Raw genomic sequence first — 26,263 nt, 5'->3', positions numbered from 1 at the left:
AAGCATTTATTAAAAAAATCTTTTGCTGCTCTTCATCTACAGACACTGACTAACCTGCACACAAATGTCAGCAGCTCGGCCTAATAGACTTCTTCATTTATTTACTGTTCCTTCCTTTTGAATAAAAGCCAGAAATGAGGTCCCCCAGCAGACTGCAGTGCAGGGCGGGTTTCTGAGAAAACAGCCCACCGCCCCAATGTCAACGGGTTCATTTAACTGGGGAGCCATTTGAGGAGGGTTGGCCTCACTAACGGCCTACCTTCTTCAGGGAGTAGAGTCTGCTTCACGGGGAAGACAGTTTTATTTCAAGATGGAAGCGTATCACTGTATTACCAGGAATTGCTAGAGGAGGTCTGTAAATGAAATGAGAGTCAAGTGGACAGTCAAGTGGACTGGATGATGTCCACCCACGTATGCCCACGTACAGAACGTGTAGGAATTAACATGGAGTCCCTGAGTGGTGCAAACGGTTAACACGCTCGGCTGCTAACCCAAAGACTGGAGGTTCGAGTCCACCCAGAGGCACCACAGATGAAAGGTCCGGTGACCTACTTCAGAATGATCACAGGCATTAAAAACTCAATGGGGCAGTTCTCCTCTGCACACAAGGGATGGCCATGAATTGACTGGACAGCAACTAACGACAACAAACGATAGGCCCCAGAAAGGAGTCCCCAGGTGGTGCAGATGGTTAACTGCTAATCAAAAGGTTGGAAGTTCCGGTCCACCCTGAGGTGCTCAGAAGAAAGACCCGGCAATCCGCTTGCGAAATATCAGCCCCTGAAAACTCTACGGAGCACAGTTCTACTCTGACACTCATGGGGCTGCCAGGAGTCAGAATCGACTGAACAGCAACTGGTTAGTTAAGAATCAACCCTGCCTTGGTTCACAGACCCTGGATTCCCTGCAAGGGCCTCATCTCCTGTTACCCAAATTCAGAAAATAAAGACTGTCCCCATGGAATCACAGGACGCTGTGGTTGGAAGGACCTCTGTGTACATCGAGTGGAACCTCTGCCTTTAATTCGTGGAAACAGGAACAAACCCAGAGAATCTGAGCCGCTCGCCGAGGTCACACAGCTGGCTAGTGACAGCACAGCCCTACAACTTTGGATCCATGGTTTTAAATTAAGCGTCTGTCACTTGGCTCTGCTGGAGGGGAGGCGGTGGGGATTCCAACGGCAGAGAGCCCAGCCAAAATAAGCAAACAAATATAGGCCATGGACACTCAGGGGGAGCTTGGATTTCAGGGCCCCACCGCTGCAGCCTCAACTGTAAGCATCGAAAACCACATTTCACCTCCAAATAACCCTCATCTGCTTTCTATCGTCCATGTCTCTGTGGTCACGTCATCCTTTTGCCGGGTTATCGATGCCTTTGTACAGGACCCATGTCACCTATATTGGCAAGGCGAACATCCAGCTGCTAAAAACGCTCCAAGGAAGAATGGGTCGTGAACAGCCCTTTTCCAGACTGAAGGGAGGCCAGGAGAACTGACCAGATGCCTTGGCCCACAGGGGCCTCGGTTTCAGTGTAAATGCACCGCAAGGGCTAGATTTTTTAGATCCAATGATACGTGTTTACACCTTTGCCTTCTGCATTCCGGGTGCTTCCTGCTCTTAATTTGAGCTAACTGAACCAGCACTCCAGTTCCTATCCCCACCCCTACTGGCCCCTCTCCAGCACAGGGTGCTCTTGCCAGCATACACTTCTCAAGTGGACATGCAGAGAGAGAGGGAGGAGCTCCCGGGGCCAGCAAGGTCCAAGTCTTGCCCCAGCCGCACCCAGACAGGTCCCTTGGCACCACACTGGATGAGCTCGGATGGATGCTGTGGGGGTCGGGTAGGCTCAGAGAGGAAGGCAGGTGGCCAGTGTCCCACCATCTTGGTGGGTATGAACCCCTGTATTAGTCAGGATTCTTCAGAAAAACAGAACCACTGCACCTCAAGTGCGGCCACCACCATCTGTGTGTTGCTATGATGCTGAATAGGTTTTGGCGGAGCTTCCAGACTAGGACTAGGAAGAAAGGACTAGTGATCTACTTCTAAAAATCAGCCATCGAAAACCCTGTGGATCAAAATGGTCTGATCCACAACCAACCACAGGATGATGCAGGACAAGGCAGCATTTAGTTCCATTGTACATGGGGTCACCATGAGCAGGAGGTGACTGGAAGGCAGATAACAGCTAGGGGAGAGAGAGAGGTTTATTCTAAGGAGTTGGCTCACGCGACTGGGAGGCTGAGGTCCAAAATCTGGAGGTCAGACAGCAGGCTGGCAAAGCCATCACAGTCTTGAGGCGGATCCTCCCTCTGAAAATCTTAGGTTTTTTTTTTTTCTAAGGCCTTCAACTGACTGGATGAGGCCCACCCACAATATGGAGGGTCACCTGCTTCACATGAGGACAACTGACTGGATGAGGCCCACCCACCATTACAGAGGGTCACCTGCTTCACATTGAGGAAAACTGACTGGATGAAGCCCACCCACATTATGGAGGGTCACCTGCTTCACATGAGGACAACTGACTGGATGAGGCCCACCCACCATTACAGAGGGTCACCTGCTTCACATGAGGACAACTGACTGGATGAGGCCCACCCACATTATGGAGGGTCACCTGCTTCACATGAGGACAACTGACTGGATGAGGCCCACCCACATTATGGAGGGTCACCTGCTTCACATAAGGACAACTGACTGGATGAGGCCCACCCACATCATGGAGGGTCACCTGCTTCACATAAGGACAACTGACTGGATGAGGCCCACCCACATTATGGAGGGTCACCTGCTTCACATGAGGACAACTGACTGGATGAGGCCCACCCACCATTACAGAGGGTCACCTGCTTCACATTGAGGAAAACTGACTGGATGAAGCCCACCCACATTATGGAGGGTCACCTGCTTCACATGAGGACAACTGACTGGAAGAGGCCCACCCACCATTACAGAGGGTCACCTGCTTCACATGAGGACAACTGACTGGATGAGGCCCACCCACATTATGGAGGGTCACCTGCTTCACATGAGGACAACTGACTGGATGAGGCCCACCCACATTATGGAGGGTCACCTGCTTCACATGAGGACAACTGACTGGATGAGGCCCACCCACATCATGGAGGGTCACCTGCTTCACATGAGGACAACTGACTGGAAGAGGCCCACCCACCATTACAGAGGGTCACCTGCTTCACATGAGGACAACTGACTGGATGAGGCCCACCCACATTATGGAGGGTCACCTGCTTCACATGAGGACAACTGACTGGATGAGGCCCACCCACATTATGGAGGGTCACCTGCTTCACATGAGGACAACTGACTGGATGAGGCCCACCCACATCATGGAGGGTCACCTGCTTCACATGAGGACAACTGACTGGATGAGGCCCACCCACATTATGGAGGGTCACCTGCTTCACATGAGGACAACTGACTGGATGAGGCCCACCCACCATTACGGAGGGTCACCTGCTTCACATGAGGACAACTGACTGGATGAGGCCCACCCACCATTACGGAGGGTCACCTGCTTCACATGAGGACAACTGACTGGATGAGGCCCACCCACATCATGGAGGGTCACCTGCTTCACATGAGGACAACTGACTGGATGAGGCCCACCCACCATTACGGAGGGTCACCTGCTTCACATGAGGACAACTGACTGGATGAAGCCCACCCACATTATGGAGGGTCACCTGCTTGACATGAGGACAACTGATTTAAATGCTAATCACACATAAACACCTTCACAGCAACATCTACACTAGTATCTGACCCAACAACCTCGCCATGTTGACACACGAAATACATTATCACAACCCTGATCCCACTTCTACCGGCCTCATGCGATGAATGTCATGTTAATGACAAGAGCCATGAGAGTACCGGCCGTACCCAGAGAGGTGAAAGCTAACACTCATGCCGCACCCTCTGCAGTCTGACCACCGTCGATGGATCCTCCCAAGTACCCTGAGACCCTCATTCTTCTGTCTGAGGCTATTTCACTATCGGATTCACCTGTGAACTTCTTGACTTGCAGGCTGAACCATAAGCTCATTGACACAGGCCTTTCATAACCCATTCTCTGCTGCACCCCAGTGCCTCTGACAGTCAATTAAGTGAATCCCATTTTAAAGATTCAAAACTGAGGATCCCACATCAATGCAGGTATGAGGTGAGAGTCAGGACCAGACCGAGGTGAGGTCAGGAAAGACACCCCTTCCTCTTTCCTCCTCCTCTTCAGGGCCAGGGTGTTCTCGGGGTGTCTCAAGAGCCACGCCCCCAAGTGGTCAGTCCCTCACTCTCCATAGTATCAACGCAGGCACTTCCCAGAGTGCCCAGCTTTGATGGGGACCCAGCCCCCTGCCTGGCCTGACTCTGGATGGCCACCCAGCCCCTCCCTCATAGCAGGTGTGACTCAGCCCCTCGCTGCTCCATGGAGGTGGGGCCGGGCTGCCTCCTCGCACCCTTTGGAGCAGCTCCACCCACGTGAGCTACTTCTAGCGTGAAATATGTTTGTATCACCAAAGGGGAGCAAGCTCAATTATTTAACTCTACCTAGATTTAGTTCAAGTGTAAGAGTTACAGTGTACATCTGAGACTTAAGGGAAATTGATTTTTCTGCTTAAGATCATTTCACAGGGTTTAGTATTTAAACCAAATCAGGCACAAACTGATCTCTCAGCAGATGCTGACTTGTTTTCATTCTGCAAGGAGCAGCTTGGGCCGAGTTCTTCTTCCGGCCCCATACCTGCCAGGTGCACTTTATGATGCTAACAGACCCCAGCGGCCCACGGGGTTACCTTTACAGTCCCAACTCCATGGTCCTTCATCACGGGGCTGAGGACTGGCTGTGCCCAGGGACTGACCGAGAGCTGGGAAGGGCATTTAGCATTCAGCTGACCTGGCATCCACTGTTGCAAAAGGCCTCTTGAAGCCAAGAGGTTTTTTGGTTTTGATTTTTTTTTTTCTTTTTTACATTTCAGCCATTTTCAAGTGCTTTCTTTAATTTCCTCCTGACAGTAAAACACCTGATGAACCAGGGATTTTAAGTGAAAACCTCTCACCAGAAAACACTGCTGATGGCTGCCAGGACGGGAACACATCCTGGAAGCTTACCCTAATGTTCACAACTAAGTGAGCTGGTCCTCGTTCCAGGAAAGGAACGAATACCAAATCTCAACCGTGTGTTTTCACGTTTTTCTGACACAGCTTCCCAGAGATGGCAGCTAAAAACAGGAAATGATTTCATTTAGAGAAAAGCAACATCCTCTCCTGTCCCTCCCCTCCTCTCCTGTCTCCTGCTTTCTCTTCTGCATGTATGACAGTGGGAACATGCAATAGAGAAAAGATTTGACCAGAAACACAGACATCTGCCCATTTGTCCTACTGTGGTAGCCTGCACACTGCTATGATGCAGAAGCTATGCCACCAGGATTTCAAATACCGGCAGGGTCACCCATGGTGGACAGGTTTCAACTGAGCTTCCAGATTGAGACAGACTAGGAAGAAGGACCTGGCCATCTACTGCTAAGAAAGATTGGCCAGTGAAAACCTTATGACTAGCAGCAGAACTTTGCTAGTGCCAGAAGATGAGTCCCTCAGGTTGGAAGGCACTCAAAACACAACTAGGGAAGAGCTGCCTCCACAAAGCAGAGTTGACCTTAATAACACGAATGGAGTCAAGCTTTTGGGACCTTCATTTGCTGAGGTGGCATGACTGAAAACGAGAAGATGCTGTTGCAGATGTCAATTAGTAATGGGAACATGGAATGTGAGAAGTGGGGACTAGGAAACTTGGGAGTCATCAAAAATGAAATGGAACCCATAAAGATCAATATCCTAGGCACTGGTGAGCTGAAATGGACTGGTACTGGCCATTTTGAATCAAACAATCATACAGTATACTATGCCAAGAAGGCAAACTGAAGAAAAATGGTGTTGCATTCATCGTCAAAAAGAACTGAGGCACAACGTTGTTAGTGATAAGATAATATCCATGCACCTACAAGGAAGACCAGTTAATACGACTATTATTCAAATTTACGCACCAACCACTAGTGCCAAAGATGGGGAAATTTTTTGCAGTCTGAAACTGATCAAACATGCAATCAAGATGCATTGATAATTACTGGGGTTTGGAATATGAATGCTGGAAATGAAGAAGGATCGGTAGTTGGAAAATATGGCCTTGGTGATAGAAATGACACCGGAGATTGCATGATAGAATTTTTCAAGACCAATGACTTATGCATTGCAAATCCTTTTTACGACACCATAAGCGGAGACTAGACACATGGACCTCAGCAAGTGGAATACACAGGAATCAAACTGACTACATCAGTGGAAAGAGTCAATGGAGAATCTCAATACTATCAGTCAGAACAAGGCCAGGGGCCGGCTGCAGAACAGACCAGCAATTGCTCATATGGAAGTTCAAGCTGAAGCTGAAGAAAATTAATACAAGTCCACAAGATCCAAAGTATGACCTTGAGTGTACTCTACTGAATTTAGAGGCCATCAAAAGAATAGATTTGATGCATTGAACACTAATGACCAAAGACCGAATGATTGTGCGATGACATCAAGGACATCACACGTGAAGAAAGCAAAAGGTGATTTAAAAAATGGGAAGGAAAGAAAAGACCAAAATGAATGTCAGGAGAGACTCTGAAACTTGCCCTTGAACACAGAGCAGCCTAAAGTGATTGGAAGAAATGATAAAGTAAAAGAGCCGAACAGAATATTTCGAAGAACGGTTCAAGAAGACAAAGTATTATAATTAAATGTGCAAAGACCTGGAGCTAGAAAACCGAAGGAGCAGAATGTCCTCGGCATTTCTCAAGCTGAAAGAACTGAAGAAAAAATTCAAGCCATGAGTTGCAATAGTGAAGGATTCTAGGGGCAAAATATTAAACGACTCAGGAAGCATCAAAAGAAGATGGAAGGAATACACAGAGTCAGTGTACCAAAAAGAACTGGTCGATGTTCAACCATTCCAGGAGGCAGCACATGATCGAGAACCAATGGCATTTGAAGGAAGAAGTCCAAGCTGCACTGAAGGCATTAGTGAAGATAAGGTCCAGGAATTGACTGAATACCAACAGAGATGTTTCAACGAACAGATGTAGTGCTGGAAGTACTAACCTGGTGAGCCTCTGGGATAGTTGGGGACTCCCACAAAAGAAACATTTGGGCAGGAAACAAGTATTTCAAAAACAGATGTATCAGACCTTTACCGAAGAGCACAGCCTTGGAATGGCCAGGTCATCCTTATTTTTAAAAATCTTGGAGGTTTGAGTCCACCCAGAGGTACCTTGGAAGAAAGGCTTGGCAATCTACTTCCAAAAAAATCAGCCACTGAAAATCCTACGGGGTGCAGTTCTACTCTGACACACATGGGGTCACCATGTTGAAGTCGACTCCATGGCAACCGGCTTTTTTATACATTGACCATTAAAACAGGAATGTCAACACAGAATAGCCAAGGGTCAGATCACAGAGTTAAACCAGGTGTCATTTTCTTTTGCGATCTGAACAAAAGACATTCTCTACCCAAGACAAACCAAACAAAAAAAACCAACCCATTACTGTCTGTCGAGTCGATCCTAACTCATAGCGACCCTATAGGATAGCGTAGAACTGCCCCACTGGGCTTCCAAGGAGTGGGTGGTGGATTCAAAATGCCAACCTTCTGGTTAGCAGCCGAACTCTTAACCACTGTGCCACCAAGCCAAACAAGGGGGAAAAAAGCGATATGGATAGATACAGAAATGCTCACACAGACGTGCTTCCTGCAAACTTTCACATGGCTTAGTGACAGGTCTGAGAAGCTGGGGATAATTTTATGGAAAAGCAGTGACAGCGATATCAATTGTAAAGCAAGAAGTATGTATGTTCTGTCATTTTCCGTAGGAAAATGGCCGCCTTATCTTCCTTGGCACGCTCCCCCACAGCCACTTTGAAGGCCTCTCAACTGACAAGGGAAACCTGCCTCCTGACAGGCTCAGACGTGTTCCTCCGTCAAATTCATCTGTCATCCTCTGCTGAGGGTAGCACTCAGAACCTGCGTAAGGACTGGGGGTGGAAAGGTTCTGTGCCCTGCCTCTGCCACAGCAAGCCACACACTCTTGCCAAGCCTCGGTTTTCTCATCCATAAAATGGGCATGAAGCCCAGCCCTGCCTTCTATGTCTAGCCTTGTCAAGAGTATCCACTGAGGCTCTTTGCTAAACCACCGCTACAGCTGCTGTGGCTCCTCCTGCACGTGTGTCAGAGTAGAACTGGGCTCCACGTGATTTTCAATGGCTGGGTTTTCGCAAGCAAATCGTCAGGCCTTTCTTCCGAGTCACCTCCAGGTGGACTTCAACCTCCAATCTTTCGGTTAGCAGCCGAGCGCATCAACAGTTTGTACAAGCCAGGAACTCTCTTTGCCAAACAAACGGGGAGCATTCTTATACTTGTCCCTGACTGTAAGAACACAAAGATCAGGCCACTTTGGCAAGCCCTCCTTGTGTATTTACACACAATAGCATGCCGTCTTCCTCCTTCCTCTCAGTGGACGAGGCATTAGCGCAGAGGAACAAGTGGGCTGACTGTTACTCATACAGATGGAGGTGCGGGGCAGCAACCAGAATTTTCTAGCCACCCCCTGCCCCAAGAAAGCGTGAAGGACCTAGAGTCTGTCTGGCTTTGTTTTTCTGCTGCCTCCAACCCGAACACTCTCACAAAACAACAAGAAAACTCTACTGACATAATCCCCCAGACAGATCAGAACACGAGAGGGATTTTGCTGTGGAAGACAATGGCAGAAGGCTGAAGCCTCTTAGCGGTAAGGGTTCATACAACATGGAGCGTCTTACCACATCCGCTCCCGCAAAGCGCCAGATGAGATGCGAAAGCTAGCCCGTCACTTTGTGGGACGCTCAGAAACCTTGGCCCGGCCAGAGCTGGGAGCCGCTCCCTCTTCCGAAGGAGCAATGCTAGAATTCTCCGTGGCAGGCGCTATTCTGGGCTTTCCTGAGCTAAGACCATATGAATAGAGATGTTTTAAACATATTAAACATTGGTCTCTTTTCCAGAAATTATCCTGGCAGTGCCTTTCTTAAACATTATTTGAATAAACCCTCATTACTCACAGGCCAAAGAAGGTCATCAGGAGGAGATGGCTTTGGTAAGGACTCCAGGAGCTGGCCTTTCTTCTCTGCAGTGAATTACATTAGCTACTTCCTAGTTAGTTAAGTCTTGAAATAAAAGATGTAAACGCTACAATGACATCTTAAGCTCACTGCGGAGGCAGGTCTTGCATGCACAACAATGCCCAGCTGGTCCACAGATAAAACAGATTGATAATTAGTTGCAAAATGTAACATTTCATCAGGACTATTTTGAATAATCCAATTTATCTTTGTCAGATATGCAGCACATATTTTTCCGGGGAGCAGCTTTGTTCTTTAACATAATATTATAATTCCAGGCTGCTAATGAAGGCGCCCGCCGGCCGCCGGGGCCTTGATGTGCCGCGTGGCGGGGAGCGCGCCGCGGCCCGGGGATCCGTGCGCCCGAGCGCGCCGCGTCCCGCTGCCGCCACCTGCCCGCCGCACACGCCCCGGCTGCGGGCATCAAAGGGCCGGCGGCGGCGGGGAGGGCGCCCCTGGCGGGCGGCAGGCGGCGGGCGGGACGCCGGCTCGGCTCCTAATTAACCGGTGCGAAGGCGCGCTCCCCCCGCGTCTACCACAGGGAAGGCGCAGGCCGGCGGGCGCGCAGGCCGGCGTGAGGTGTGGCTGCGGCGCCGCGGGGCTTACCGGGGACCGGCCGGGGGCACCTTGCGCGGGCGCCCGAGGATCGGGAGGGGCAGGGAGGAGGTGGGGGCGCCAAAGATCGCCTACAGGACACAGAAAGGCTGCAAATGCATCTCCAAGGGCGCACCAGACGGGGCCCACGTACTGGCCGAGCCTTTCAGAGAGGGAACTTAACACTTTACGTACGGCCAGTGTTTACACGACGAGTGGGAGCTACTTCGCATGAGTGCGGAGGGCCCCTGCGCAGGGCCCAGTAGAAAGTCTCAAGGCCTACAGAGACCCCTGCGCTGTGAAGCACAGGTTCCTGAAGAAGCGCACAAGGCAGGTGAAACACTGGTTTCCCCCAGCGAAGTTCCCCGCATCCTCAGATGGCCCACAAGCCACCAAGGAATGTCAGGGGCGAGGGTGGCTCGATGGAGCGACAGTGTCTGCAGGGTTTGGAAAATTAGCTCTCCCTTCTCAAAAAGCATGAAATGTGGCAAAGCAGAGAAAACTCCAACAGGAAATAATGTCCATGTATTTTGTTTGCCTAAATGGCCACCAGGCACATGCTCTATGCACAAAACTTTTATTTAAAATTTGCTGTTGCGGCTCAAGGGGACTTCTAAGTCAATTGGCAAAATTATTCTATTATGAAAACATTCTGCATCCCACTTTGAAATGTGGCCTCTGAGGTCTTAAATGCTAACAAGTGGCCATCTAAGATGCATCAACCGGTCTCAACCCACCTGGATCAAAGGAGAATGAAGAACACCAAGGACACATGATAACTATGAGCCCAAGAGACAGAAAGGGCCACATGAACCAGAGACTTACATCATCCTGAGACCAGAAGAACTAGATGGTGCCTGGCTACAACCAATGACTGCCTTGACAGGGAGCACAACAGAGAACCCCTGAGGGAGCAGGAGAACAGTGGGATGCAGACCCCAAATTCTCATAAAAAGACCAGACTTAATGGTCTGACTGAGACTAGAAGAATCCTGGCGGTCATGGTCCCCAAACCTTCTGTTGGCCCGGGACAGGAACCATTCCAGAAGACAACTCATCAGACATGGAAGGGACTGGACAATGGGTTGGAGAGAGATGCTGATGAAGAGTGAGCTACTTGTATCAGGTGGACACTTGAGACTGTGTTGGTGTCTCCTGTCTGGAGGGGAGAGGGGAGGGTAGAGAGGCTTAGAAACTGGCATAAACCGTCACGAAAGGAGAGACTGGAAGGAGGGAGCGGGCTGACTCATTAGGGGGAGAGTAAGTGGGAGTATGGAGTAAGCTGTATATAAGCTTATATGTGATAGACTGACTTGACTTGTAAACTTTCACTTAAAGCACAATAAAAAATTGTTTTAAAAAAATAAGTAAAATTTGCCATCGCAGCTCTACGTATGCAAAGCTCACAACAGGCTAGGATATCCACGCTGGGGTTGTATTTGTTTTTTCTAAAACAAATTCAATTCCTACACCAAGATGAAAGTTCCTTGTTCCTTAATTCAGAAATTAGGACCAACACAAGACGGTCGTTTGCTCTTCTAATCATCCATGTTTGAAATGACAATGACCCTGTGCCCTAAAATCCTTGACGACTAGTGTGACACTCCCAGGGCATCCAACAGGCATTACCATGCTACCTAATGAAACAGTCCAGGAAACTTCAGGGGATTCATACAATTAACAATGCTTTGAAAAACTGACACTCACAAAACCAAACTACGTGGGCTTGCTTACTTTTAAGATGACTACATAAACAAACAAAAAACCAGACCCCTTGCAGTGTGTTCTGCCTCATGGCGACCCCAGGTGTTATAGTGCAGAAAAGCTCCACAGGGTTTCCTAGGCTGTAATCTTTATGAAAGCAGTTCTCAAGGCCTTTCTTCCTTGGCACCACTGGGTGGGTTCGAACCTCCTACCTTTAGGTTAGGAGGTGAATACAAGCTAATTGCACCACCCAGGGACTTTACTGCCTAGCGGTGCAACAGTTAAGGGCTTGGCTGCTAACTGAAAGGTTGGCAGTTTGAACCCACCAGCGTCTCCGAAAGAGAAAAGACCTGGTGATCTGCTATAAAGACTGTTGTTGTTCCTGGGCACCTTGGAGTTGGTTCTGACTCATACTGACCCTAAGTACATTTAAAAAGCCCATTTCGGTAGAGCCAATTCTGACTCATAGCGACCCTATACGACAGAGTAGAACTGCCCCACAGAATTTCCAAGGAGCACCTGGTGGATTCGAACTGCCAATCCTTTGATTAGCAGCCATAGCACTTAACCACTACACCACAGCAACACATAAAGATTACAGCCTAGGAAGCCCTATGGTGCAGTTCTACTCTGTCCCATAAGGTCGCTCTGGGTTGGAATAGACTTGATGGCAAAGGGTTTTTTTGTTTGTTTGTTTAATCAGGGACTGCATATTTTCAAATGTTTCCCAGTCTCAAGGATTATGGCCAGTACAAATTCAGCGTATTGATCTGAACCTCTCCCAGTACCTCCAGGTCTTAAAATACGGCACTGATGAATTCGACCTGAAATGGGCGTGCTCTCCACAGGGGTCCTGACCAGTCACACCATCCCTCCGGCTTTCCTTGCTTCCAGGGTGTATTGTAAGCCTTCTTCCATAATGATTTATCTTGTCCAGACTTGAAGGTCAGTACAATGTGATCTCTTTCCCAAGTCACTGTTTTTCTGAGTAAACTCTGGCTGCTCTGATTTTCCCTCGGCCTGAGGACCAGCTCGGGCCTTTCACCAATTCCACCTTTTCTTCTTTACTGTCCTTTCTCTCTAGGCTCCCCAGAGTGCCACGGAAGGTCACGGCCACTGAAAACCCTGTGGAGCTCAGTTCTACTCAGACACACGTGGGTCACCAGGAGTCAGAATCACCTCCGCGGAAACTGGTTTGGGTTGGTTTCCCCCTGGGTCCTGGTGATGGGAAGATGCAGCCATGTCCTCTAGCGTGGTGCCGAGGCCTCCCCAGTCCTGCCCAGAGCCATCTCCTGAGCCTCACCTGGAGACAAGCGTTTGCCCACCTTGTCCAGGCTAGGTTCACTCCAGCCTGACCCCTCCCCTGCCCGAGCTTACTCTGCCAGCAACATAGCTTCTCTCCTCTCTGCCTCTCAATGTCGCACACATCCTGAAAATGCCACTCCTCCAGGAGGGCTCCCAAGACCCCCACAGCCCCGTCTCCCCGCTGTCCACCATTCTGTGAGCTCTCTGGCCGTGCTCAGGGCTCCCATCCCATCGTCTCTTCCTGGAATTCCTTGTGCAACTTTCCAGCTGCTCCATGAGATTGTCACCTTCTCGAAGACAGGACCAAAAACCAAACCAGACCCACTGCCGTCAAGTTGATTCCGACCCACGGAGAGCTTACAGGACAGAGTAGAACTGCCCCATGGGGTTTCCAAGACTGTAATCTTTACCGAAGCAGGCTGCCACTTTTTTTCTCCCACAGAGCAGCTGTTGAGTTCAAATGTCAACCTTTCAGTTAGCAGCCCAGTACTTAACCACTGCGCCGCCAGGGCTCCCTGAAGATGGGACCAGGTGCCCTCTTTCCTTAGCACACCCCAGGCCCCAATCAAGAATTGCTGGACAAATAAACGAATGCGTCCAATAGGTGAAACTCTCAGGCGGGCATTGCTGAAAGCGTCCGTGAGGCAGGCTGGGCTTGGTCACAGGATGACCCTGCAGACAGCAGATGATGGCGAACGGAGGCAGGAAGAGACACACTTCAATGTGTTCCAGAAAGAGCACCTTGCACGAGTTTTGGTATCAAGGTGAACTAAGGTGATTTTTTACATGTGAACTAAGGTGAACATGATTTTTTCTTGGATGTCAAGCAAATTTTGCCAGAGATCTCCTTGAAAAGTCTCATACAAATGCACTAAATAATAAACAGCGCAGCAAACAGCAGTGGAGGTTTCAGCGTTTTCTCTTTTAGACACAAATTTGCCCACGTGCAAGGGGCCCCACAAGCCTGTGTTGAATGAACGGCTGAGTTCCACCATGGCTCCTTCCTGCCACAGCACTGCTCAAGGCCACGAGGGCAGGGGCGCCCACCCGTACATGCCGGGCTGGCACTGCCACCAGGTTTATCTGCTCTAAGGAGTTTCGCCTACCACAGGATCATGGGCATTTTGTGATCAAGGCCCTGAAGATCCCTAAGTATGTTACTGTTTATTTACAGAATCATCACCTACAAACGCATAGCAGAAGCAGGGCCCAGAGGAATGATGCACAGGACCGGTAGGTGTTAAAGGGTCTGAGAAGGTTCCAGGAATGTTCGATGGTGAGGGCTGCTCAGGGAACCACACTGGGAGGCCCTGAGAAGGTGGTGGACCATTCCCCAGGTACAGCAGACCCTGGGCGGGTGGTGGACTGTACCCCAGGTACAGCAGGCCCTGGAAGGGTAGTGGACCATTCCCCGGGTATAGCAGGCCCTGGGCGGATGGTTGACCATTCCCCAGGTATAGCAGGCCCTGGGCGGGTGGTTGACCATTGCCCAGGTATAGCAGGCCCTGGGCAGCTGGTGGACCATTCCCCACATACAGCAGGCCCTGAGCGGCTGGTGGACCATCCCCCATGTATAGCAGGTACTTTCCCTCCTTTGTGCATTTGGTCGTTGAGGCTCCCATGCTGGAGTGCTCTTGCCCTGGTTTTCTTCTAGTAAAGTCCCACTCCATCTTCAAGGCCTAACTCAGATACCCTGCTGCTGTGGAGGCTCCTTCCTCTGTACCCCACAGAACGTTTCACAGGTGCCTCACCTGTGCCCAGGTGTGTGTCGGCGAGGCTTCATCCCAGAGGCCATGACCTGGGTTGTTGAACTTCACAAAGATGGAGAGACCACATCTCCTTCATCATGGGGTCACCTGCTCCTGGCAGTGTCACACCCACAGCAAGTACGGAACAAATGTTTGGTGAGAGAGGAGGGAGGGAAAGAGACTGAAGAATGCCTGTCTCAGTACAAGGTCCCTGGTGGCACAAGTGGCTTGCAATCAGCTACTAATTTCAAAGTTGGTGGTTCAAATCCACCCAGTGGCACAGCAAAAGGAAGGCCTGGTGATCTGCTTCCATAATGATTACAGCCAAGAAAACGCTATGCGGCTCAGTTCTACTCTGTCACACGTGGGGTTGCCATGATTCAGAATCAACTAGACAAAAGCGGGTTTGAGTTTTTTTGTTTTTGTTTTTGGTCTCATAGTATATATGCAGTAAACATTTGGGGGATAAAAGACAAAATGAGTCACTTTTGAAAAATTCTCCTTGTGCCTCAGTTGTATGTAAATCTTGTCTCCGAATTTTTTATCTAATTTTTTTGTTTCAATTTTTTTAGAGGGAACAAAAAAAAGATGTCATGAAATTCAGTTATTTTCAAAGTAAATGAGAATACAGTGAGTATTTTCTCTAGGAGAAAGCTAAATAAGAGAGGAAAATATCGTAGACTTTCCGCCCCCGCCCCCACCCCAACTGCCCTCGGAAAGGTCAGCTCCAGCACCTAGGCTTGCCACTGTCTGTATATGTTATCCAGGTAGACCAGGGGCTGCAGGAGACAGTGTGGGCAGGCCCAGGGGCACAGCCTGAGGACAGAGGGGAGTCTTGACCCTGAGCGGGGAACCAGAGGAGATGGACAGCAGCATCATGGCACCAAGGGTTCTGAGAGCAGGGACAATTCAGCACGAAGCCTATTTCCCCAGACTATGCACTCGGAGATGACCAGTTCTCACCAGGCACAGGAGCAAGCCCAGCTGGCCACTGCGTGTGGAGGGGGCAGGCTCCAGTGTTGCGTAGACCCCATGGAGCCTGGTGCTGTGAGAAGCCTGCGATCCTTCCCCGTTCAACTGCACCCCCCAAGGCTCCTTCTACTGGGGTAAAGCAGAGGATGCCAGCAAACTTGGCAGACAGGGTGGGTTTAAACGGCTCCCCCTACATCAGGTGGCCCCGTACTCTCTCTCCCAAGTCCTTATATTTTTTCCTTCCAGTGTGCCTACCACGATTGGTAATTATTTGTGCAGTTATTTGGTTTTTTCTCTCTCTCAGTAGCCTGGAAATCCCAGGAGAGTGGAGGCTGTGTCTGGCTTGTCCAGCCTGCGTCCAGGGCCTCAGGCACTGCTGTCTGTAGTAGGTGCTGAGGAACTCTGACAGAATGAGTGACTGCGTGTCTCCACGTCAGATGGCACCTGGCTCAGCCCCCTACAGCAAGGGCAGCTGGGAGCCACAGAGCACCAAAGACAGCATCCAGGTGGGCAAGGCCTCTGCTGTCCCAGGCCAGCCGCTCAGATGGAGCCAATTGATCGCTTTAGCAGTGGGAACAATTCCAGCAGATCCTGCAAATACAATTTTCAAACCACAAACCAGTGTGGCCACCGACATTGATTCCATAATTTCTCACATAGATCACTTGACTATCTGGACAATTCCACAGATGCCAAGGAAGCAGTTGGTGCGGATTCAGATCCCCACATAGGTGGGTGTACAAGGATCTGTCCCCCCAACCCCCCCAGGAGATGACCGTGTCAGCGGGATTAGCGTTCACACAGGTGCTCGAAGCATGACAAAAATTACCCTGACTGCCCGGAAGAACCAGGCCACTACAAATCTCCACACAGAGAACACACAACTGAAACATGCAAACGCAGCCCACAGACAGCCCCAAAGACCGAAATGAGAGAACTCTTTCTTTCCGACAATGTGGTCTGCGGCTCTGCCATCTGGGGATAAATCGGCCTGCAGCAGCTGTGGACAGCCACTTCTGAGCGTGTCCCGAGCAGCTTAACTGGAGAAGCGTGTTAAAAGTTAAAGGACCTTCATCACATTAAGAACATGAATTCTTTCAACCATAAATTTATTTCCCTGAATTCCTGAGCTATAAAGTCACCCGACACTCTTCCCTGTAAATCAGTGGGGGTGCCCACTTCCTGATGCTTGCCAGTTTGCTACTTTTCCTCTAATTAGGAAAAAATGCAATTCACTAAAGTTACAAGCCCAAACGAGAGCACTGGATTGAGCTGAGTTGTTTAATGCCTGCCTGGACTCGATACTTACAAAGCCTAAGTCTACTGGGGGGTAAAAGGGTGAAAAGAAATTATTGTCTGAATGCAGGACGCTGAGACCTAATGACAGACGTGGCTGGTGCAGCTCCTCGGAGTGGCTTTGATCGTTTCTGATCAACGAATGGCACCTTCTATGCGTGGCGCCCACTGGTAGAAGGATGCAGAGTTGGAAAATTACAGCTAGCAGAATAAAACAGGAGAGCGCTGGGAAGACCTGTCCTGCATTCAGGGATGTGGCGAGAACTCAGGGCAGGACAGGAACTGGGGTGCACGCCCAGAGCATCAAACTCTACCTTTTGAAGGGATGAAACTCACAAATGCCGAAGGTTAAACCTTCGCATCCTTGTTTTGTAGAAATGATGGAACAGACAGACCCGGACGGCATTTTCCTGAGTCTCCAATGGCAACGAGTAAAAGGATCACTTTCCTCTTGGGCTTATCTTTAAAATGAAAGTGATGTCCATAGATGGGATTTTCTTTCTTGTCTCTCTAGTATACATCCTAAATTCTATTCTAGGGTGGATACTGGATTCAATCTTTGGAAACGGATTTTCCACTACAATTAGCTATGGAAGTGGGTATTATTATATGTTGCGTGAACATGGGCTGTTCCCTCAGGCTCTGGTTATCAACATAGAGGTTCTTTCGTAGGAGTGACTCCCGTTGTTTTTGAAAAACACACTGATGGCCATAATTAGAAGAAATATCAATCAAATAGATAAGAACAAAAGGCGTGTACGTAGACAAAATGGCCCTCTTACAAGGTCTGGTAGATGGCAGGGGCTCAGTAAAGATTTGAAAAATTGATTTTAAGTGAACTGAACCTCCAACTTTTAAAGAAGAAAAGGGATGTAATTTTTGTTTTGTTTTGTTTTAAATTGTATTCATTTTGTGGTTGTTGTTGAGACTATACACAGCAAAACATAAGGCAATTCAGTATTTTCTACATGTACACGTGCAATGGGTTGATTTGCACGCTTCTCCATGTATGTGGCATTGATCACATTCTTCCAGCTGGGCAGCCATTCTCACCCCCCTTTTCTGAGCTGTTCCTCCCCCACTGACATAAACTCACTGCCTCCTAAGATTCCTGTCTAAGCTTTGGAGTTGCTGCTGTCAGTGTGATCCCATATAGTTTCACAAATGGAAAACACTCCAGCTTCCATTCACTTTTTAAAAAATAAACAAGCAAAAAACAAGTAAACTTTCATCAGGAGATAGCAAACAGCCAAAAGAGAGAGAGAAGCCATTTTTGGAAATAAAGCAGTGGAAGGGGAACATTTCCCTGATGGGATGAGTTTTCCTTCCTTCCCCTCTCCACTCCATTTCCCGTCACCCAGTGATTCTAAAGGTGAACAAAATGGACCCTTGTACCTAATCATCCTAATGACCCTGGCCTTCATATTTAAAATGTCACTCAGAGGTAGCTGTGGGTTGGCAGCTGCTGACTAAGGGGAGCAATAAATAATACCATTTGCATTCTCACACAGGCCTCCCCACGCTGCCGCTCGGGATGCACCTCCAGAGGAAGGCCTTAGCACCCACTATTGGAGTGCCACCCCGCCAATGCCAAGCACCTCGCACATCAGCTCTTGGGAGGGAGGGGAAGAGCAGCTTGCCCAACTGGAGTTACAAGGGAATTTAGGAAGACAGAATGTAATTACCTGAACTGGAATCTGGCCAAGGTACTGGGGCTGTCAAAAAAAAAAAAGAGTCGAGAAAAAAAAAATAACCTTAATTCTTTGAGCTGATAACAAAAGCCAACCATGGGCTTTCTCTGCTTACGATTTGGCAAAGTGAGATATTGAAATCCTCACCAAATAATAAATAAAAATAAAACTTCTGAATTTCGAGCAGGCCCCTCCTGACACGCAGCTTGCTGCAGATTCCTTTGTCCATGTGTGAGAAGAGGATGTGGCCACGAAGCCACAGGCTGGTCTCCTCAATACTCTCGCTCTGTGCCCAGTTTGAACTGGAGACTGGTGCTTGTTCCCTCCCTCTATGGTCATCTCACCCCCTCCAAAGAGAGAGGCTTCCCCCCACCACCACCAGAGGAGGGCAGACATGGCTTTAACTGTTTGCAGAGGTAATTTTTCTCACAAACCTGGGCTGAATTCTGATGAAATGAGGTGAATAAAAAGTATTGCATCAGGGATGTGAAATTTTATAGAGACCTTCAGCTGGGAAGTTTTTTTTTTTTTTTTTGTCCCCAAGAGGGAAAGATGTGGCAAGAGAACAAGAAAGACGGAGAGAGAGAGAAATTTGCCTCAGAAGGTCTGGAGGTTGTCTACATGCTTAAAATACTAAACAGTTGGCTACAGAGCCTGCTCGAAAGGACACGGAGCCAATAGTGTTCACAGGTGTTGGAGGATGGTGTCCTCAGGAAAAATTTGTCCTGCTCCTCACTTCATGAAAAGCAGAGGCGTGGTTGGTGCCAGTACAGAAAACTCACAGGGCTCTTCACTTCCCACCCTGCCAAGACGAGCGACTGCTAATGAATGCTCCTCTCCTAATTGCAGGAAGTTGTCAACAAGAAAATTCCAGCAAAGCTTATGGTCTGTGGCTTTCCCTGGAGCTTAAAACAAAGGAGTCCAATATGACGCTTCAAACTTTTGGGGAAGGAAACACACGTTTGCATGGCCCAGTAGACCAGAGTTATCCTTGTAAAACCTGCTAAACAAAGAACTCCAGTCTATTAACTATTATTTTTAAACTGAAAAGGCCATTTAATTTATATAATGAAAACCCTAAACACCAGTCACATGAAATTGGGAAATTTACCATTTCATCTGATTGTCTGCATTTCCAAATGTTAGAAAGTGCAATCATTACAAAAATGGTTTTTGACTTTTTTCCAGCAATCTAAGACATCTGCACATTTTTTTTTTTTTTTTTTTTTTTAAAGAAAAAGATACCGTGTCCATAAATTCAAAGTGAGAAAGGAAAGTCGGGGGCGGGGGTGAACAAAAGCAGAAAACAAGAGAAGCTGCCTAAGGCACTCATGTGAACACACGCTCTGGCTAATTTCCAGTTTTAGGAGTGCTCATAATAACCAGATTAACCCCCCAATCCTCACTGCTCAATTTTGCAGGACTATAAATATTTCTATAGCCCTTGATTGAATTGATCTAAAAATTCAAAGCAAAATGCCTTCACTAACATGTTTATATTTCCACAAATCCATGTTTAGCAAGACAGGACCAAGCTGACTCTGCTCTCATGTTGGGATCCTACCACAGGCTAGTTTTTGGAGACATTACATTTTAGCTGTGGGTCGTTCAGTGAACACATTTGAGCTCTGTAGGATAGGGAAAGGTGACCTTCACAGGTGACGCAGCCAGAGCAGGGGTCAGAGGACTGCAGAAAGGAGCTTCCAGGATTTTGTCTGATCATTCTGATGTCACCTTGTCACCCTCCTCCTGACTTGGAAGGAGGCTTACTTGCATCCTTGGGTTCCTGTAAACGCACACCTAAGATCCATGCCTGTACTCTTCCCTCCACGTGGCTGCCAGCTGGGATAGAAATACCAAACCCAACACAGCCGTGAACAGCAATGCCTTTATTTTGCCTCTGTTTGCTTCCCTGTGTGTCATTGGTGTCTGGGGGCATGTCTTCCCCAGGCACATGGGCTCCAAAACATGGGTGACCCCAATGGTACAACCCACTCCCTACTTGCATGAAATGAGCAGTAAATGAATCTAGCAGACACCCCGAGCCAAGCCAACTCCCATAAAATCAGGGTGAGAAGAACAGGGGAGAGTGGGATTATCATTAATAATTCATCTCATCAACCCCCTGGAGCAGTTTCACGGTGATAAGCCGTGCAGAATGCGTCAACATGCTAATGAATATTTTCAAAGCATTCAGGGGGCCCCTTCTAAAAGCCCTCTTGCCATCCATTGAATGCTCTGCATTGTAAGTGAAAGATCAATCCTGTCCACAGTCCTGTCGATGAGCTGTCCAAGCAAAGCAGGATATTAGGAGTCAATGGAATGTTCCTCTCCCTTCGGTGTCATTCCCCAAGAATCAGGCTGAAAGCGGGTTCTCTTCTGAGACCGCCATTCCTCTCACTGGTTACAAAAGGTGCTTGCAGGGGGGGGTCACCAACAAGAACTGCCGTGCACATGGGAAGTCCCTGCCTCACACCACCCAGACTGATGCCTGAATCAAAAACCCGGAGGACGGGGTCGCCATCCTTTCAAAGGCAAGCATTTTAGGCAGGGTTCTCCAGAGGAACAGAACCGATAGGAGCTACATCTGTGTAAACCCGTTGCCATTGAACTGATTCTGACACATAGCGACCCTATGGGACAGCTGGTGGATTCAAACTCCTGACCTTTTGGTTAGCAGCCGAGCTCTCAACCACTATGCCACCAAGGTTTCCCGTTGAGATAGTATAGAGATGGTATATTTAGAAATAGATATTTTGATTTATTTTTAGAAATTGGCTGATGAAATTGTGGAGACTGGTAAGTCTAAAATCTCTAGGCGAGGCAATGGGCTAGAAATTCCAGCAAGGTTTCTGTTATGTCTTGAAGCAGAATCCTTCTTCCTCAGGGAACTTCAGATTTTGCTCCTAAGCCTTCAACTGATTGATGAGACCCCCCACATGACGGAGGGTCAGCTCTTCCACTTAGAGTCGGCTGATTGTAGATGCCAATCCCATCTGGAAAACGCCTTCACAGTAACATCTAGACTTGTATTTGACCAAACAACTGGACACCGTAGCCCAGCCAAGTGGACACACACGATTCACCCTCATGGCGAGGCACATCCCCCGGTGCAGCCGCAAGAAGCTCGCTCTACAGACGGCACCACCAGCCTCAGCTCCGCCTCATATCTGAGCTTCTGGTGGACCAACTGGGAGGCACAGATCAGCCTGGGCATTCCCCAGCAGCTGGCTACCGTTCAGGGGCTTTTCTTCAGCCAGGGCCACCAAAAAGGTAGAGAGCTTCATCTGGACACACTGTAGTTTGAGGGCACAGGAGCTCATCTGCCTGCTTGGAGGCAGGGCCCTTCACCTGGGACCTTCTGCCAGTAGGTGCTGCCAGGCCTGTCAGAGGGGGCACCCAGTGGCTGCCTGTGCCTCCAGCCTGGCTCACCCTGACCACCTGGCCAGCAGAGAGCCAGAACCCAGAGGCAGTGGCTTTGGAGGATGGTGGACAGCCACTCTCAACATGCCAATCTCCACGGTTCTCCCTAAATGTTACCTGGAGACCACTTCTCAATTCAGATCAATGGTGCCTATTGATCCCGACAATTATAAGAACAGGAAACAAGTGACTTTTGCCCTTTACTGCCTTGCACTCAAGAAAGTGATTGAAAGAGGCAAATGGGTCAACTTGGAAATAACCACTTTACACGGGCAGAATCGTTTCCTCCTGGAGGCCTATGGGACCATCTCCAAGGCAAGGAGGACAGGAACGGAGCCCTCACAGACCCCCGAAGACTCTCTGCCCCTCCTGAGGTTATTGCACAAGGCACCCTTCTCCAGCTGACAGGCAGTCCCCACCAGGGGCACAGTGAGGAGGGGCATTTAAATTTTTTTTAATTGAGGTGAAATTCACACAACATAGAATTAAACATTTTAAAGTGAAGAGCTCAGTGACATTTAGTGCACTTGCCACGTTGTATAGCCACCACCTCTGCCTGCTTCTAAACTTGCCCGTGACCCCAAAATAGAGCCCCGTGCCCACTAGGCAGTCACTCCCCATCCCCCCGCTCCAGCCCCTGGCCACCACCAGTCTGCTCTCTGTCTCTATGGACTTGCTTCTTCAGGATATTTCATATATACGGAACCACACAGCATGTGAGCTTTTGCAGCTGACTTATGTCCGCAGCATAGTGTTCTCGAGGTTCGCCCAGGTCGTAGGATGTATCAGTCCATCATTCCTTTTTTATGGCTGGGTAATGTTCCATCGTGTGGATGGGCCACACTCTGTCCATCATCCGTTGATGGACACGTGGGTCGCATCCATCTTTTGACTATAGTGAATGGTGCTGCAATGAACATTCGTATACATGTATTTGTTTGCGTCCCTGTATTCAGTCCTCTTGGGTAGATTCCTAGGAGTGGAACTGCTGAGTCATATGGTAGTTCGATGTTTCACTTTCTGAGGCGTGGAGAGGGCTTTTGAGATAGGTCTGCTCGATAAAAACGCTCCACTGTGAACAGGCAGCCCCTGTCATGGGTAGAGTGAGGGAAGCAGTGGGTTCTGTGCAGCCTTGCCACCATTCCGAGGTTCACAGGTGATTCTCTTCAAGGAACGGATAATGGCTTGCTCCACGCTTCTACCTCAAGATAAATATGTCACCTTCAACCACAAGCCTTGTGAATTTAAGGATAGCTTGGGACAAAAGAAATTCATGCAACTCTGCAGGTTTAAAAATCTTTGTGTTGTTGGTAGGTGCTGTCAAGTTGGTTCTGACTCATAGCAGCCCTACAGACAACAGAATGAGGCCTTGCCTGGTCCTGCTCCGTCCTCATAATTGTTGACGTGTTTGAGACCATTGTTGCAGCCACTACATCAGCTCATCTTCTTGAGAGTTTTCTTTTTTGTTGACCTTATGAAGTCAAACAAAATACAAACTCCTCCTCCTGACATATAAGGTCCTTCACAACGGGCCCTACCCACCCCGAGGATCCTACCCCCACCCCATACACATGCACGTGCAGACACACACACGCACACACTGGATTAAACTGCTCACAGACCCCTAACCTCCTATTCCCTGCTCTGAGGCCTTTGCTCATGTTGTTTCCTTTCTCAGACATGCTTTTCCCTTCTCTGTCCCAAACTCATACTTTGAAAACTCCTACTCATCCTTCAAGACCCAGCTCAGATGTTCCCTCTTTCATAAAGCCTTCCCTGAGTCCCCCAGGCATAGTTAGTCCACCCTCCATCCCTCACACCCTCCACTCTGCCTGTGGTCCCAGAACCCTCGTTCCCAGATCTATGGTGACCCTAGTGCCTGAGAGAGGACACTGTGGAATCACACAGACTGGGGTCTTCACTCTGCTTTGCCACTCAGTTTCTGCAGCTTTAAAACACATAACAATACACACCTCAGACTGGTTACACCAGCTCACAAAGGGCTTTCGTGAGCATTTAGTGAAATAACGAGGAATGTAAAGCTCTCCACACAGCACCTGGAATGAGGTCACCATGCAATAAACAGGGACTAAATGCACTCTAACATCCATGCACGGTGTTTGCATTTATTTGTTTACAAAGTTGTCTTTCCTAGTGGATCCCAAGTACCCCAAAATCAAGTACTGTGCCTTTTCACCTCTATATTGCTAGCACTCAAATAAATGTATTTGTTGAACAAATTAATGAGTTAATTTCAAGAACTTCTTAATACAACTGCATAATATAAATCTACACCCCCAAAGACCACAGTTGTCACAGACTCTCTTTATTTTCCTTTGGCTCCTATAGCTCCAAAGCAAGTACTCCATCCTTAGCAGGCACAGCCATGTAAACATCGGGACTGAGATCCATTCCCTGAGCTACCCGGGGACACCAATGCATCTGCCTCTGGTGTCCCCATGAGTTCCTCTTAGGACAAGGTGGAAAGGAGGCAAGATCAGCTGCTGTGAGATGTCTTGTGCCCTCCTTAGGCCCCTCAAACCTCTCATCCCTGAGCACAAAGGCAAACACCAGTGACCAGACAAGTGTGTGAGTAGAATAGGGGTGGCCTTTGTTTTGGGGGAGTCCCTGGGTGGTACAAATGGTTAACGCTCTCAGCTGCTAATGGAAAGACTGGCAACTGCAGTCCACCCAGAGGGGCCTCAGAAAGGCCTGGCGATCTACTTCCCAAAAACCAGCCATGGAAAACCCTGTGGAGCACAGTGCTGCTCTGACACACACAGGGTCACCACGAGTCACAGCCGACTTGACAAACAGATGTTTTGTTCGTGGTGGTTTTGGAAAAGATCAGATGAATCAACTGAGGAGGGAGGAAGGAGCCTGAGCAGTGATGTTCAACAGACAGGAAGACCTTTGAACAGGGAGAGGAAGTCTACTGTGCTGCCCCCTGCAGTGTCGAGGTGAAATGTCCCCAACCTTCCATTATGAGATGCAGTCAAATGCAGGATGGGGAAGAACAAGGACCACCCTCGCTGTCTCCGCCTCCTCCACTTGCAGTCCTCGCTCCCGTTTTTTCTATCTGTCTCAACATTGCCTACTTAGCATATCCACCCAAGGTCCAGCTTCATCCGCTAGACCCCAGATTGTCTCAGACCATTGTGCTGCTCTCTCTGGACTACCATAGTACATGGCTCAGTATCTTCAGATATTATAAATAATCGAGAGAAATTCCTCTTTATTGATTGATTAAGAGAAGGTGGGAATCAGAAGCAAAAATATGGAACTCCAGAGCTTGAAAACATGCTGCATTTTAACCCCATGACGGTGGATTTGCAATCCCATAGAAGGCAGGGGCACAGCTGTCCACATCTCCATCTCCAAACTCCTGCCCAATGCTCTTTGCACAGGTAAGTTTGAATGTATTTGACTTGTGCTTCCCAGATATACTGGATTATGGACCACTCCTCCCGCTCCTCAGCAGAACACCTTCTAATATCCTGTAAAGGTGACGTTCTGCAAACACAGTAAGGAAATGCTAGTTGGATGTTATCTATAACAACATTGAACAAAACAATAGAACCAGGAGGTAAAATCACGCAGTTCGACAAGAAATGTATTCGGGCTGAATATCGATTCTTGGTTGGCCCAGTGAAGTTGATCATAACAGCTCATAAGTAAGCTCTGGAGAAATAACTGCATGGCATTTTTTTTTCATTTTTAAGGTTAAGAAGCTTCCACTGGATCAGGAAAGGGGCTGAAGTGGGTATAAGCCAGATTCTAATCATAAAGCTATCGTGAAGTGAACTGCTAGGAATCTGAGTCAGACTCCAGGGAAGTCCTGGAACTAGGACACTTGGATCTGGGAGAAGCAGAGTCAACATGAAAAACAAGGTGAGGAACAATGTTAGGATTAAATCATTCAGATCCAGGGGAGGGGAAAGTGGAAGAATGCCTCTGCCCAAAGCCAACCCAGAGCTGACTGCTGGAGCCCCAAGGGCAGGTGAAGTGATTCCCTTGGCTCCTTTGCTTTCAGATAAGGAAACTGAGCCTAGGGTACAGGGTTCTCCCAAAGGTCAACCAGATAGCAGGACCCCCACCAGAACACAAATCTCCAGAGTCTCAGTCTAGATTCTCTTTATTGCCGTAACCTCCCCACTTCCCTCACCTCACAGGTGACTCTGCCTTCTCTCCAGCCTCACACTGTGACAGCAAGTTATGGAAAATGAAGACAGCAGCCACCCTTCTATCCAAACCAGTACACGCCTTTGCAAGAGACGATCAATGAGTGATGATGGAAAGGGCCAAGTTCACCTTCCAGAGCA

General features: G+C 48.7%; 1 protein-coding gene across 5 annotated transcripts; it reads right to left on the bottom strand.

Annotated features, from left to right (window-relative positions):
- Nucleotides 1-2,348: 2,348 nt before the first annotated feature.
- Nucleotides 2,349-4,575, bottom strand: LOC126059348 (mucin-20-like). 5 transcript variants are annotated; one of them, XM_049855038.1, is made up of 6 exons: nucleotides 3,537-4,575; nucleotides 3,307-3,363; nucleotides 3,078-3,134; nucleotides 2,676-2,732; nucleotides 2,504-2,561; nucleotides 2,349-2,445 (listed from the first exon to the last, which is right to left on the bottom strand). In XM_049855038.1, the coding sequence occupies exons 1-6, from the start codon at nucleotides 3,636-3,638 to the stop codon at nucleotides 2,432-2,434; spliced, it is 345 nt and encodes a 114-aa protein (XP_049710995.1). In that variant the 5' UTR covers nucleotides 3,639-4,575; the 3' UTR covers nucleotides 2,349-2,431. The 5 variants fall into 5 exon arrangements, 1 of the variants encoding a protein (XP_049710995.1); XR_007513429.1 differs by lacking the exons at nucleotides 2,349-2,445; nucleotides 3,078-3,134 and having other exon boundaries at nucleotides 2,465-2,561; XR_007513430.1 differs by lacking the exons at nucleotides 2,349-2,445; nucleotides 3,307-3,363 and having other exon boundaries at nucleotides 2,465-2,561.
- Between the last annotated feature and the right edge of the window lie 21,688 nt (nucleotides 4,576-26,263).

Source organism: Elephas maximus, chromosome 16, assembly GCF_024166365.1.
Source record: "Elephas maximus indicus isolate mEleMax1 chromosome 16, mEleMax1 primary haplotype, whole genome shotgun sequence".
NCBI lineage: Eukaryota > Metazoa > Chordata > Mammalia > Proboscidea > Elephantidae > Elephas > Elephas maximus.
This window is presented reverse-complemented; position numbering and strand designations above follow the sequence as displayed.